Source organism: Phoca vitulina, unplaced genomic scaffold, assembly GCF_004348235.1.
Source record: "Phoca vitulina isolate PV1807 unplaced genomic scaffold, GSC_HSeal_1.0 scaffold1, whole genome shotgun sequence".
Classification (NCBI taxonomy): Eukaryota; Metazoa; Chordata; class Mammalia; order Carnivora; family Phocidae; genus Phoca; species Phoca vitulina.
In genome coordinates this window covers 20,782,914-20,798,804 of record NW_022589704.1, presented here as the reverse complement: position 1 = coordinate 20,798,804, position 15,891 = coordinate 20,782,914, and the positions used below count along the sequence as shown (strand labels likewise).

The following is a 15,891-nucleotide window of genomic DNA, read 5'->3' as shown; positions in this document are numbered from 1 at the left end:
CTCTCAGAAACTCATCAGAATTGCCCCTACCAACCCATTTCTCACGAGCTGCTGAATAACAGATGGCAAGGGTGTGATTCTTTTCCCTCACTCTCTCCGCTCGTGACCTACAAAATTCAGGGCCTACTGAGTGCTGGGCCCAGAACCACCCATTTCTCTGAGAAATGTTAAATCTGGCCATTCCGCCACCTCGTAAATAAACTTTGGTACTACCTTGTTTTAGTGTGTTTAGGCTGCTGTAACAAAAATAAAGTAGATTGGGTGGCTTGAACAACAGGAATTTTTTTTCTCACGCTTCTAGAGGCTGAGAAGTCCAAGATCGAGGCAACAGCAGATGTAATGTCTGGTGAGGGCCCTCTTCCTGGCTTGTAGATGGCTGTCTTCTCCCTGGGTCCTCCCGTGACAGAAGGGGGGGGTCTCTGATAAGGACATTGATTTCATTCATGAGGGCTCTGCCTGTGTGACCTTATCCCTTCCCAAAGGTCTCATCTCACAATAACCTCACCTTGGGGGTTACTGTTTGAACAGGATTTGGCGGGTGTGGGGGGGGCGTCGGGGTGCAAACATTCCATCTATAACATACCTTACACAAAGTTTTTCAAAATTCTGTGATAAATTGTATAGTGCTTTCTAATTTCCAACCAGTTTTGACATCTGCTAACTCATTTCACACTTACAGCCTCTTTGTGAGATCAGTCAAGTAAGTCAAACTGGCCCCATTTTTAAAATGCAGAGACAGAGTAAATCTCATGTCTGTCTCTGGGTCTCAGAGTCACACGACTAGTAAGTGGAAATTAGATTATAAATCTTAAAACCCCAATTTCCTCTGCCAATTGTTTTTCTTCCCCTTTTTGCTGTTGTTTGTTTGTTTTCATTTTAATGGGCATCTTTTGATATAAAAGCCAACGGTATTGTGGTAGGCAGATATTTCCAGCCTGGTAACTTACGGACTTGGGAAGGATAGAAATAAAAAACCACATCTGAGATGTAGAGGCGAGAGAGGAACGAGGAAAACTGGGACCTGTAGTTGTTAATGAGCTGTCCAACTTGATTTTACGGCCTTGTGACTTTTTGATGTTGTAGCAATAAACTTTCTTGCTTATATCATGGCAAATTTTATGTCTCTCAAACTAATTAGATTCTATTAGTACTTGCTCTTCACAAATTGAACTCAAATCCATTCCCTGGTTGGCCATAGTGTTGCTTGAAAATAATTCTTAGGTGCTTAGAGGACAGGTCACCACCTGCCTGACAGGAAACCTTTGAGATTTGTCCTTCTCCAAAGAGGGCAGTGTTTGTTCTATGCCCAGACACACCCGTGTGTGAGGATGGCCTCAGGCCGAGTGAGTCCTTTTCGTCAAATGCAGTGACTATATCCTGGACCTACTGTTTGTGTCCAAGGAGGCTCACCTTCCTGTTGCCCATGTGGGAACAGTGACGTGCCCTGGGATTGTGAACCCCCTGCAGGGCATTAATCCCAGGGAAGCCATAAGAGTCTGCTGACTGGGTGACCCCTACCCCCACCCCCAATAGCTCCCAGTGTAGCTGCCTTCCTTCGGGGCCACAGCTAAAGAGGGGGTAGGAAGTCAAGAAAAAACAGTGATGGAGGAGAGAAGTAAATCAAGGGGAGAAAAGAGCAAGCAAACAAGGTTCTTCACTCCATCTTCCTTTGCCTCAGAAAAAAATTCCCTTCCCACTGACTTAGCTGTTGGCCCTGTAGCTTGCCCCCTGCTGTGTGAGGGAGCTGGGGAACTTTCCCTGACCGTCTCTTCAGTACTATTAAGTTTCAATATCACACTTCCAGAAATTTGATTACTGTCAAGAATCCTGTAATCCCCCGCCTAGGCATTTTCAGATCTTAGACGACATTTCAATTTGTACTGAAAACACATTACAATGATAGTAGCAGCAAAAGTGAAAACTGTTAATTATCTTCTGTGATCCCAGATAGTAAGAAAGTTTCAGTAGCATATCAGACACATAAAACGTAATGATACTTTGTGTATGGAGGATGACTTAAAAGCATAGAAGAACTCTTTCTGCACATGGCAGAAGGTGGCTTCCCCACAGCTTCCAATTTTGCTTCTTCTACTTAGGTGACCTGGCCTGAGGGGTAGGGCAAGAGGTCAGCTCTCAGAGAAAGGGAGGGAAAGGGCAGGGGAGGGCAGCTACCTCGAAGGTGTCTGCTAAAGATGCAGTGGAGTAATTTCAACTGGATAAGTATATGTTGAATTTATTGTGCTCTCCTTGTCAAATGCAGTGAATATATCCTGGACCTCCTGGAAAGTGGAAGAGAGAAGTTTCTAGTATTCGCACACCATAAGGTAGTCCTGAGTGCAATTACAAGAGAGCTTGAGAAAAAGGTAAGCTCGCTTCAAAATTCAACACAGGGTGCTCCTTTCGTGTGTTGGCTGCTGAGTGGTTCTGAGCAGGTTGAGGGTAGATCTGAACCAAAGAAGTGAGATGATGTTTCCAGAAACATTGCTGAAGACTTTCTGAAGCATCCTTCTTGCTTGTAGAACCACAGTGGGGTCAAAATACTTCCCAGCAGTGTCCTTTAACTTCTTCCCTGCTCCCTGCAGCTACCCCTGGAGCCTTGCTTTGAGAACAAGGATCCACTGTGAACAGTGGATCTTTCATGACTCTGTGTAAATAATTACAAGATTGTCAAGAAAGGAGGTAGCAGAAATTCTCTTGTGTGGAAACAAGTATTTATATGAATATCCTCTTCCTTTTGTTCTTCCTTATTACCGTCAAAGTGACTTTATTAATCGTACATGGCAACATGCAGACTTCAGTAGAGTTTGTGGCCCTTATTACATTGAATGAAAAATACCCAGAAAGATTTCCAAGGATGTTCATTAAAACTAAACACATCAAATTAAGAAACAAAACTTACAAAGTTGTAACATTTCACATGGAAGTGCTGCCCAATCTTCACCAGCTTCTGCATATAGAATTAAATCAGAACAGCTAAACACATTGTATTTTCACCTCCCTTTTCATTTTTGGTTAAATTTAGGACCATAAATTGCTTTTTGACTTCCTTCATCTTTATTACATTTTACGTAATGTTTCTTTTCTTTTTTTAAGAGAGTGTGTGCACGCACGCGCGTGTGCAGTAGGGGAGGGGCAGAGGGAGAGAGAGAATCTGAGCACGGAGCCCAAGGCAGGGCTCGATCCCATGACCCTGAGGTCATGACCCAAGCCAAAATCAAGCACTGGTAGCTCAACCGGCTGAGCCACCCAGGCGCCCTTGTAATGTTTCAAACATGGAGAGGAGTACAGAGAAACATAAAGCAGCCACGTGTGTGTCCGCCACCCGGATTTAATAAATTAAGTGTTTTGTTATATTTATTTCAAAGTGTGTATTTTAAGTAATAACATGCTTAGGCCCCTCAGCAGCCCTCTCATTCATTCTCTGTCCTCCTCCCTGGATGTAAGCACTGTCCCCAATCCTTCCCTCCATGTTGTCATACTTTACTCCAAAGTATATATAGTCTCCTCTGTATGTATTTTTTAACATACATAAATGGCAGCATAATGTGTGTATCCTGAAATTTGCCTTTTCGCTCAATGTTGTTTTTTGAAATTTTTCCATGTAGTATTATAGCTATAGCTCATTCACCATAAATGCAGAATAGTGTCTCGTTGGGTGACTGTAGCACAGTTTATCCATTCTCCTGGTGAGGGGCATGGAATTTTATTTACAGTTTTTGCTATTATATGAATACTTTGATATACATGTGTGTACATGCACACACGTACATGCATGTGTATGTACGTGTGGGCATGTCCATGCATGATCTTGTATAACCATTGGATAGGCTCGTCTTCAACTCTACTAGGTATTGTCACATTTCTCCCCAAGGTGGTAATTCACATTTATAATTGCACCAACAGCATTTAGAAATTCCTACTGTTCTGAGTGCTCACTAACACTTCCTATTATCAGACTTTTTACTTTTGCCACTCCATTGAAATGAAATCTCGGCTCTTTCTTATGTTAATTTGCATTTCCCTGACTACCACTAACAGTTGTATCCTTTTATGTGTTTATTGGTGATTTCAGGCTCTCTTTTGTAAATACTCTGCCTGTTTTCCTGTTAGATGGTTTGTCTTTCTCTTACTGATTTGGAAATATTCTTTATAAATTCTGGATATTTATCAGATAACATTTTTTTCTTTTCATTTTGTTGAAATTTTATTGAGCAGAGTGTTTAATTTTTACTTTAGTTGTTATAACTGAAATACATTTCAAATTTATTAGTTTTTCCTATATGGTTTTTAATTTTTATGAATGATTTAAGAAATCTTTCCCTACCTAAGGTCATAAAGATTTTCTCCAGTGATTTTTTTTTTTTCCTGAGAATTTTAGAGGTGGTTCATTAATCCACCTGGGCTTGAATTTTGTATATGATGTGATGCAGGAAGCCAGCCAAAGGAATTAAAAGCTATGATCCCTGGATAGGAAAAATCAGAGCTGTCACTATATTCAAGCAACTCAAGACAGTTAATTGGAAAACTGTCAGAATGCGTAAGAGTTTAACAGGGTGCCTAGATTCCAAATAAATATACTAAAATAAATTGCTTTTTTTATGTACCAGCTATAACTAATTAGTAAATACAATGGAAAAAAGATCAAATTCGGAGCAACAAAAACGTATAAAGTACCTAATAGTAACCTCACCAAGAAGAGTGTAGAAACCAATGAAGAACTGGAGAGACTTTGGCCATGCTTCAGTATAAACACTGTAAAAATACTGGTCCTTCGCACATGAATTCATAGGCTTGACTCAATCCAAATAAAAATTCCAATTGGTTATTTTAAGGGAACCTTATATTATTATGCTAAAGGAGTTTCAAAAAATAAGCAGGAGAGATATCTAAGACAACTTTGAAAAAGAAGAACAATGTTGATAGACTTGTGCCTCCAGATATTAAAATCTGTTATAAAACTCAGCCATGCTAGTCCGAGAACTGGTGGTCAGATGGGTGGAATAGAATGGATAGCCCTCTTTAGTATTAATAACTCTTTAGTTGAATGGCCCTTTAGTATAAAAAGACAATGTATAATCAAGGAGTCATCAAAAATTAGGCTTAATTTATTCAACAAATAAAGTTTGGGTAATTGACTAAGTAATTGGGTGGAATACTTAAATGAAACTCAACTTCACTGTTTATTAAATTTCAGACAAATCAAAGCTCATTAAAACCATAAAGCATTAGAAGAAACTATAGATGAATATATAGCTGATCACTGGATGGGGAATGACTTTCTAAACATAAAAACAATGAGGGGCGCCTTGGTGGCTCAGACGGTTAAGTGTCTGCCTTCGGCTCAGGTCATGATCCCAGGGTTCTGGGATCGAGCCCCACATTGGGCTCCCTGCTGAGCAGGGAGCCTGCTTCTCCCTCTGCCTCTGACCCGCCCCCTTGCTTGTGCTCTCTCTCTCTGTCAAATAAATAAAATCTTTAAATAAATAAATAAATAAACAAACATAAAAACAATGAAAGAAACCACAAAGGAAAAAATTTGATTTAAATTACCTAAAACTATGGATCTGTTCTGTCACAAACACACAGTGGCTAGACCGTGGGGGTTTTTTATACATTTGGTACCTTTTCACAGGGCAATTTGGCAGTAACTTAACACACACTCAACTTTTTCCAAGCTTGTCTTTAGGAATTTATCCTAAGGAAATAATGAGACCAAACAAAGATTTATGTATAAGATTAGTGATATTATTATTTATAATATTGAATAATTAGAAACCTAAATGTTTGTCAGTAGGCATACTGTTAAATAGTAGTCTGTTTAACCATAAAACATAATAATGTAGATCCATGGTTCTTAACTTTGTGGAGATCACAGGACCCTTTAAGATACGAACCTAAGATATGAAAAAATGTGCAGCGCTTACTATTGATAATAGTGCAGTGAGCTGGACATGCTCATACATTACTTATTGGAAAGCAATTTGGTGATAATATCAGGATCCTTAAGTCTTTGCCTCTTGCCAAAGTATTTTGATTTTTAGTAGTATAGTCTAAGGAAATAACCAAATAGGGCAAAGAACCATGAACAGGTTTATTTTAATCCATCCTTCAAAATTTTTTTTATTCTAATAGTTTTATAGAGATCTAATTGCCGTGCAATAACCTGCACCTAGGTGTCCAGTTTGGTAAGAATCAAGACAGTGAAGGGGCACCTGGGTGGCTCAGTTGGTTAAGCATCGACTCTTGATCTCAGCTCAGATCTTGATCTCAGGCTTGTGAGTTCAAGCCCATAGTGAATGTGTCTGTTGGCCCCAGGAGTTTCCTTGTGCTCTTTGTAATCCCTCCTGTTTTTCCCTGCCCTCCCATCTCCAGGCCACCACAGATCTGCTCTCTGTCCCTCTAAATTAATTTGCATTTTTAGGGCTTTATATAAATGTGGAATGATTCAGTGTGTACTCTTTTTTAAATTTGATTTCTCTCAACATATTTTGAGACTCATCTGTTATTGCACATGTCATCTGTTCATTCCTTCTTTTTGCTGAGTAATATTCTGTTGTATGTATATACCATGATTTCTATCCATTCACCTGTTGGTGGTTGTTCGCCAACCCATCTTTTTTAGTGAAAATGAAGAATCCCCCAGGGGCGCCTGGGTGGCTCAGTCGGTTAAGCGTCCAACTCTTGGTTTCTGCTCAGATCATGATCTCAGGGTTGTTAGATGGAGCACCGAGTCAGGCTCTGTGCTCAGCAGGGAGTCTGCTTGAGATTCTCTCCCTCTGCCCCTCCCCCTACTCATATTCTCTCTGTCTCTCTCAAATAAATAAATCTTTATTTTTTTTTTAAAGATTTTATTTATTTATTTGACAGAGAGAGAGAGATGGAACACAAGTGGGGGAGAGGGAGAAGCAGGCCCCCTGCCGAGCAGGAAGCCTGATGCGGGGCTCGATCCCAGGACCCCGGGATCATGACCTGAGCCGAAGGCAGATGCTCAATGACTGAGCCACCCAGGCGCCCCAATAAATAAATCTTTAAAAAACAAAAAGAATCTCCCAAATATGAAGAAATACACAAATGGATAAATTATACTATTGCCACATAACAAAATATTATACGGACATTAAAAATCATGTTTTAGAAAACTGTAATTATTTAGTTTATTTTCAATATAATGTTTATTGGAGAAAAGCAGGATATAAAACTTTGTGTTTAAAAGCTTATCATATACATTGAGAAGAGAGCGCCTGGCAAAAATAGATTGGTAATAGGAGCACCTTGGTGGCTCATTGAGTTAAGCGTCTGCCTTCGGCTCAGGTCATGATCCCAGGGTCCTGGGATTGAGCCCCACGTGCGGGGTCTCTGCTGAGCAGGGAGCCTGCTTCTCCCTCTCCCTTTGCCTGATGCTCCCCCTGCTTGTGCGCTCTCTTTCTGTCAAATGAATTAAATCTTTAAGAAAAAATAGATTGGGGGGCACCTGGGTGGCTCAGTTGTTACGCGTCTGCCATCGGCTCAGGTCATGATCCCAGGGTCCTGGGATCGAGCCCCACATCGGGCTCCCTGTTCGGCGGGAAGCCTGCTTCTCCCTCTCCCACTCCCCCTGCTTGTGTTCCCTCTCTCTCTGTCAAATGAATAAATAAAATCTTAAAAAAAAAGAAAAAATAGATGGGTAGTAGTCCTGATATTTGTATTTCCTTTGTAATGTTTGTCTTTATCATTAGAAAAAAAAAATGGATAAATCCCCCCTAAAAGAAGATAAAATTCAACTGGACATGCAAGGAGCATGTGGCCCAGCAGCCAACTCCTGGGCATTCATCTCAGATTAGTGAAAACTTGTGTTTCCATGGAAACTTGTATACAGATGTTCATGGCAGCTTGATTTGTAGTAGCTCCAAACGAGCCAGCCCACATGTCCGTCCAGAGGTGAAGGGCCACACTGTGGTACGGCCACACCACGGAATATTACTCAGGAGTAAGAAAGGAAGGAGCTACCACCACATGCAGTGCCCTGGTTAGATCTCCAGGGAATGATGCCGAGTGAAAAAAAGCCTGTCCCAAAAGGTTGCTCACCATATGACTCCATTGATATAACATTTCTGAAGTGAAAGGCACCTGGGAATGGGGCAGGGAGCAGGAGGGAGGTGGGTGTGGTTGTAAAAGGGCCATAGAAGGATCCTTGTGGTGTTAGAACTGTTCAGTGTCTCTTTTTTTCTTTGTTTTTTTCTTTTTTTTTTTAAGTAAGCTATATGCCCACATGGGGCTTGAACTCACAATCCCGAGATCGGGAGTCTCATGCTTTACCCACTGAGCCAGCCAGGTGCCCCATAACTGTCAGTGTCTTGACTGTGAGGGCAGATACGTGAAAAGCCACAGGAGTGATACCACTGTGTAGGATACACACATATGAGTTTAAGTAAAACAGGACATCTGAGTAAGATCAGTACATCGTATCAAAGTCAATATCCTGGTGATGATACACTATAACAAAATAGTACCCCTGGGAGAAAGTGGGCCAGATGTGCGAGGAATCCCTGTGTTTTTGCTTAAACTAAAGGGAATCTACAATTCTCTCAACACAAATGTCAATTTGAAATGAAAAGACAAGCAGCTCCGAAAGCAGTGTCAAGTGAAGGCTCTATGTGCTGGCGGGTCTGAGCCAGCACGGCAGCGTGGCTGTGTCCTTGGGGCCGCGGCCGCCAAGCCCCGGGCCCCCGTGCAGCCCACCTTGCCTCCCCTCTTGTCCCCGCAGCACGTGCCACACATCCGCATCGACGGCTCCACCTCGTCGGCGGACCGGGAGGACCTCTGCCAGCAGTTCCATCTGTTCGAGAAGCACGCCGTGGCCGTGCTGTCCATCACTGCTGCCAACATGGGCCTCACCTTCTCCTCAGCTGACCTGGTGGTGTTTGCCGAGCTGTTCTGGAATCCAGGGGTAAGGGACACAGGAGACAGGAGCGAGGGTCAGTCTGGGCACACAGGGTTGCCGGGAGCTGTCCCTAGCACCAGTTTTTGTTTTTTTTTTTTATGTTAGGTTAGTCACCATACAGTACATCATTAGTTTTTGATGTGGTGATCCACGATCCATTGTTTTCATATAACACCCAGTGCTCCATGCAGTACGTGCCCTCCTGAATACCCATCACCAGGCTAACCCCTCCCCTCTCCCCCCTCCCCTCTACAACCCTCAGTTTGTTTCTCAGAGTCCATAGTCTCTCACAGTTCATCTCTCCCTCCAGTTCCCCCCCTTCATTTTCCCTTCCTTCTCCTAATATCCTCCATGCTATTCCTTATGTTCCACAAATAAGTGAAACCATATGATAATTGACTTTCTCTGCTCAACTTATTTCACTTAGCATAATCGCCTCCAGTCCCTTCCATGTTGATGTAAAAGTTGGGTATTCATCCTTTCTGATGGCTGAGTAATATTCCATTATATATATGGACCACATCTTCTTTATCCATTCATCTGTTGAAGGGCATCTCGGCTCTTTCCACAGTTTGGCTATTGTGGACATTGCTGCTATGAACATTGGGGTGCATATGGCCCTTCTTTTCACTACATCTGTGTCTTTGGGGTAAATACCCAAGAGTGCAATTGCTGGGTCATAGGGTAGCTCTATTTTTAATTTTTTGAGGAACCTCCACACTGTTTTCCAAAGTGGCTGTACCAACTTGCATTCCCACCAACAGTGTAAGAGGGTTCCCCTTTCTCCACGACCTCTCCAACATTTGGTGTTTCTTGCCCTGTCAATTTTTGCCATTCTAACTGGTGTAGGGTAGTATCTCATTGTGGCTGGTATCCAAGATCTATAAAGAACTTCTCAAACTCAACACCCAAAAAACAAATAATCAAGTCAAAAAATGGGCAGAAGACATGAACAGACACTTCTCTGAAGAAGACATACAAATGGCTAACAGACACATGAAAAAATGTTCATCATCATTAGCCATCAGGGAAATTCAAATTAAAACCACATTGAGATACCACCTAGCACCAGTTTTGTCTTCTTCCATCCGTTTTTGTTAGGCCTCAGAAACATGTTTGTACTTCCCACGTGTCAGTCTTCAAAGAAGTGAAGGCTCGCACATCCGTCGGCTAGTTATTAGATCTTCACGGCAGTCTCCTAAATAGTAGGATTATCGACTCCACTTTCCCGAAGGGAATGTTGAAGTGTGGGAAGGCCAGGAGGAATCTTAGGAGTCCTCCCTCTGTGAGGAGATGGGGGCACAGATAGCTCCAGGCCCCAGCTGTCCCTGGAGGGGAGCGTGTGGCCCCAGCAGCCGTGGCCTAGGCCTCTGGCCTTCCAGTCTGTGCCCCTAGTATTGACCATTGCTGCGAGCTCTTTACCGATGCGGCCACAACAGGCGACCGCGGTGGGTGCCCCACTGGCCTCATCTCGTGAGCGGAGAGCTGTGACAGCAGATACGTGTCATTGGCCACACAGGGCACTGCTTCGTGATGGGTGGACTTCGAGGCTGAAGGCATAGATAATAGAAACAATGCTCTTGGGCTCTATTATTTATTATAGGGCTTACCACCATATTAAAGGATCACCTGGCCCCTGATCATATATGGCCTCTCCCTCGGTGGCGATATGTTTATTTAGAAGGTCACAGTTTCTCTCCCGGTGAGAAGCATGGCGGCGTGCCGGGCTTCCCTCGTCTGCCCTCAGCACAGCCTCCTAGCAGAGTCAGTGCTTGCTGTTTGTTCCTCCCGGCACCTAGTGCTGTGCCCACAACCGGCCAGCTGCAGAGTCTAGCTCCCCCAGAACTTGGCTTGGTTTGGTTTGGTTCTCTCTTGTGTTAGATGGCAGCTTGCTTGTCGTGGAGTGCAGTCCTTGGAGGAGAGAGGGTGTGGTGGGCTTAGGGGCAGGGGGCTGCGTGCTGTGGTGGACGGAGCCCCTTCAGGCCTCGGCCTGCATGCATCCTGATCCCCGGACCTCACAGGTGCTGCTCCAGGCTGAGGACCGGGTGCACCGAATCGGACAGTCGAGCTCCGTGAGCATCCACTACCTCGTGGCGAGAGGCACAGCTGACGACTACCTCTGGTATGGCTGGCCACGGGGCTTGAGCGAGGGTGGACGCCAGTGATGTGTTTCCTTCGCTCCCTAAGCACTTCTGCTCTTGCTGATGTCTTCAGGGACCCATGCAGAAGACCCAGGTGTCATGCCCTCCCACTTCCACCGTGAGCATGCCGGGCCTCCTTCACAGCATTCACTCACAGCTTGCTGGGTGCAGAGGACTAAGGGGCTGTGGCCTGAGACAAGGGAGGGGGGAGCTGATTGTGAGGAAGCGTAGGTGCAGGTTTGCTCGTAAGACACTCGGTCCCAGCCGTGAAGGCACTGCTGAGACACAGTGATGTCCCCCTCTGCCCCTTTATGGCATGTATCGGTACAGCAAGCCCGCCCTACAGTATTGCTGCTGACCTTTGGGAGAAAGTGGGCTCACTGTAGGCCATGTAGTGCTTCCTTAGCAGAGCTGGGGTAAAATGTTCAACCCCGGGGTTCATGTCTGGTACCTAAGCAAAAAAAATCTCCAAATGCTCCTTCTCAATCCCATTTACCCCTTCCTGATACTAAGTTTCTTGATTATGTGTTTCCACTACTCGTCTCTGTTTCCAGCCTTATGACTAAGGGGTCTTAACTTTGCCATGTGTGTCGGTTGTCCCTCCTCCCGCATCTTTGGATTTGTGGGTTTGTTCACTGCGCAGCTCATAACAGCACAAGGTTCAGAATTTTGTTGAAATGAGACATTTATTTCCTCTATATCTTCCAGTAGAAAGGATTTTGAACCTAATTAACTCGAACCCTAAATTGGTTTGCAGCTGAGAGGAGGCAAATATTTGAGGTTGGGCATTGGCGCCTTGAGAGCTGGAAAGAAGTGAAACAGCATACTTCAGTCCCATAAAAACAAGGAGGGTGATCTCTTTTTAATCAGCTCGCTGGTTCTGCGCAGCTTGTATTCACCGCAGCTCATTTCTCCCCAACAGGCCCCTAATTCAAGAGAAGATTAAAGTTCTGGGTGAGGCCGGACTTTCTGAGACCAATTTTTCAGAAATGACAGAAGCTACTAATTACTTCTACAAGGTAACACTAGCAAATGTCTCCTTGCTACTGGGGCGGGGGGAGGCATTAAGTTGCTCAGCCCTTGGGTCCTGAGAGAGAAGGTGTGGATCACTCCTGCGGATTTCACCCAGCCTCATGCAGAAAAGTGGCTTTACCGTAGCTCGTCTGGAAACCAAAGTGTCTTCTCCTCATGGAACTGCCCAGAATCAGAGTCTGAGTGAAATCAGCAAAATCTTCGAGTGACAGGAAGACTAGAGAGTCTGAGGGTTTGATCTTTCATTTACATTGAGGTAGCAACTAAATGCTTCCTTCCAAATGTAATTATTGAGATAAATAAGACTCAGAAGTCATATTTTTATTTTTCTTTAAGTTCTTATTTAAGTAACCTCTACACCCAACGTGGGGCTTGAACTCATGACCCCCAGATCAAAAGTTGCATGCTCCTCCAGCTGAGCCAGGCACCCCCAGAGATCATATTTTTTAATGTAGAGTATAAATTATCCCCATAGATGTAAACAATTAATAAGCTAATTTTGAAACAACCTTATTTTTAAGCTTTTTAAAGAACTTTCTAATTTAGTTGAATGATAAATATTTTCATAGAGCCTTGGTTATTATATGCCCTTTGAAAAGAAGGAACCTTATTTTTAAAGGATTCTCAACCTTCTCGAACTCAATAATGAGTTCATTTAGAACTCATTTATTTATACTGCCTTTACCCTCACTCTGAATTAGTTAAGAATTTCTGCCTAAAGTACAAGATAATATAAATGCCGTTTATCAATACTTATTTTGATTAATAATTGTATTTTTTTTTTTTATTAAAATGGGGCTGAAAATTTCATCAACTACTAGAAAAAGAAAATGTTGCCTCCTAGGAGGAGATTAAAGCAAAAGCAGTTACATCTCGCTAAGACATCCTGCTTTCCCAGAGGGGAAGTGAAATACTAATCAGATCTTGGACCTTGCTTCCATTAATCAGGCGTGCTCTGAGTTAGGGCATAGTATTGCCACCACCATAATCAAATGCAGGTTAACAGTTATTTTACTTGGAACAGGCTGCCTTATGGGGCGGCATTCCTTAACCTTGCGGTTGTTCAGACAGAGGCTGATGAGAATATTTCTAGAGGAGGATGTGTGGATCGCGTGAGGCTGACCTTAATGACCCTTTTTTTTTTTTTTTTAAAGATTTTATTTATTTATTTGAGAGAGAGAATGAGAGAGAGAGCACATGAGAGGGGGGAGGGTCAGAGGGAGAAGCAGACTCCCTGCTGAGCAGGGAGCCCGATGCGGGACTCGATCCTGGGTCTCCAGGATCATGACCTGAGCCGAAGGCTCTTAACCAACTGAGCCACCCAGGCGCCCCCCTTAATGACCCTTTAATATCACTCCTGGTTGGGAAGGCTGGGATCCTGAAAGGCCAGGGAATGTCAGGTGCAGGTACATTAGGCAATCTGGAGTTCTCACATGACTGTTCCCATGGTCAGTTTTCAGGGGCCTCCCATCACCAATGCGGGGGGCTTCTGTTAAGGAGCAGTGGAGAAATAGAAACCAGCTGGGTTGAGACCTGATCATAAAGGGACTGAAAAGCCAGGGAAGCCACTTCAGCACTGATGAGGTAGACAGAGTGGGGGAGCCCCAGGACATGATGAGAAAATCCTGTTAAAGAAAAATGGGGGGCAGAAATCGGCCTGGCAGAGACCTGCCAGGGATTGAAATGGGGAGAGGCCTGCGGTGGGAAGCACAGGTGCGCCACTGCAGATCCGTGCAGGTACCGAGTGCTGTGGCTCGGGTGAGAGTGTGCCTGTGGAACTTCGCAGGGGAACAGCCTGGAGAGGCAAACTTTGCCAGTCTGTGTGAGATTGGGGGCAGTCAGGACACCCTGGTGATCGCAAGCCAGGGAGACCGGACGCATGTTGGTAGACCATCAGCACTAGGCTTTTTGGAGAGAGTTGCTGGTTTGAGGATGTAGGATTGAGAGGAAAGATGGCTTGGGTTTTTAAACAGCATTAGTTTAACGGAACCGGGATGTCAGTGGAGATGTTGAAAGCGCACCTGGATTGAAAGACGCTCAGGGTTGGGAATTCACACTTGGGAGAGATCAGCAAAGGGGTGATAGCGAGCGCATTGCGTGCTATGGTTGTAACTGCTGGGCATGATTTTAACACTGCGCCAGGGCCGTCAATGCACAGAGGTAGCTGGTGGGCCTTTTGATCACTGGCAGATTTCAGATAGAAACAAGTATGGGAATCTAGTTCTCCGTATGTCAAGTACGGGTATGTTGTATCAACCACTCCGAAAATTAGGTGTAAGCAGTGGCTGAGTACACGGGTTTGGCAGTTGAATTGCAACTTAACTAAGCCCTCGGTGGAGAAGGGCTTTGCAGGAAGTGAGAGCTTGGGAGCTATTTCAATACCGATTTGGAAAGCTAGAAGGAAGAAGACATTTCCAACATAAATTATAGTTTGAGAGCATGTTCTTTATGGCTCTCACACCATTTCTAACCCCCCCCCCCTTTTCCTTTACTCCACGAGCAGCAGAAAAGAAACGATGTCAGGCAGTAAGGCCGCCCTGGTCTGCGGTGGCCGTCGTGCGGCACCTGACGCCGTAGAAGGTGCAGCCCCCACCTCCGAGTCTCCTCCCCAGCCTCGGTGGCCCAGGGAGAGTCAGTGCTGGAGCCTGCACTCTAACTTTTTTGTTTTCTCTCTCTGATAAAGGACCCAAAGCAGCAGAAGATCTATGACCTCTTCCAGAAGTCCTTTGAGGAGGACGGAAGTGACATGGAGCTCCTGGAGGCAGCGGAATCCTTTGACCCCGGAAGTGCTTCTGGCGCACCTGGAAGTGATTCCCAGGACCTGGGCGACAGGGTGGACGAAATCACGTTGACGGGCAGCCCCGTGAAGAAAAGGAGATTTGAATTTTTTGATAATTTTGACAGCTTTACCTTTCCCCTATAAGGGCGGGGGGGGGAAGCATTTAAAAATCATGGAAATAAAACAAGGTGTTTTGAAGCTTGTGCTCCTCTTGACGTTACGTTACGGCAGTGCTGGCGTCTGTCTCTGGCCCCGCGGGTTCGCAGGCCTCCGCGCAGCATTTCCTTTCTGGCCTTTCTGTGCGGGTCGCCTGGGGTCTTCACCTTAGCTTTTCCGGCTGAGAAATAGAGCAGATTGTAGTAGTGATAATTCATGTACTTTAAGTAACGAGGTGCTTTCTGTGCAACCCCTGAAATTGGGGTTTTTAAAATGTATTGATTCAATAAGTATTTATAGAGCAGCTGATATGTGCCAGGCAGCGTTCTAGGTGCCGGCAGCAATTCAACGAGAGAGAAAGCTGGTGCCTTTGTAGAAGTTACATCACAGGAGACCATAGTTACACATCCTACGAAGAAAAGTAAAGTTAAGGAGGTAAGGGTTTAGAGCAGGAGGTGACGAGCTTTTTCTGTCAATAGTCAGACAGTAAATATATTTGGCTTTATGGGCCAGGTTGTCTCTGTTGGAATGAGTCAACTCTGCTGCTATAGGACAACAGCTACCCTAGGTAATCCAGAAACAAATGATTGTGGCTCTTTTCCGATAAAACTCTGTTACGGACACTGAAATGCGAATCCATACAATTTTCATGGTCACGAATTTTTCTTTTGAATTTTTTTCAACCATTAAAAAATGTAAAAACTGTGCTTAGTCCACGGGCCATACAAAAGCAGGCAGTGGGCAGGATTTGGCCCACAAAGCATAATTTGCTAACTCCTAGTTTAGAGCAGCCCCATCCAACAGAAATATAACACAAGCCACAGATGTGAACTTAATTTTCTAAAAGAGTATTTTAAAAAATA

At 44.3% G+C, this 15,891-nt stretch overlaps 1 protein-coding gene across 8 annotated transcripts in view; it reads left to right on the top strand.

Annotated features, from left to right (window-relative positions):
• The window catches only part of SMARCAL1 (SWI/SNF related, matrix associated, actin dependent regulator of chromatin, subfamily a like 1), a 57,398-nt gene extending 42,338 nt beyond the window's left edge, over nucleotides 1-15,060 (top strand). For all 8 annotated transcript variants that reach the window (XM_032402530.1, XM_032402528.1, XM_032402511.1 and 5 more), the window contains 5 exons: nucleotides 2,261-2,363; nucleotides 8,744-8,926; nucleotides 10,942-11,042; nucleotides 11,984-12,080; nucleotides 14,777-15,060. In XM_032402530.1, coding sequence (XP_032258421.1) covers nucleotides 2,261-2,363; nucleotides 8,744-8,926; nucleotides 10,942-11,042; nucleotides 11,984-12,080; nucleotides 14,777-15,016 — 724 coding nt within the window. In that variant the 3' untranslated portion in view covers nucleotides 15,017-15,060. The remainder of the gene's footprint in view (nucleotides 1-2,260; nucleotides 2,364-8,743; nucleotides 8,927-10,941; nucleotides 11,043-11,983; nucleotides 12,081-14,776) is intronic.
• The last annotated feature ends 831 nt before the right edge of the window (nucleotides 15,061-15,891 follow it).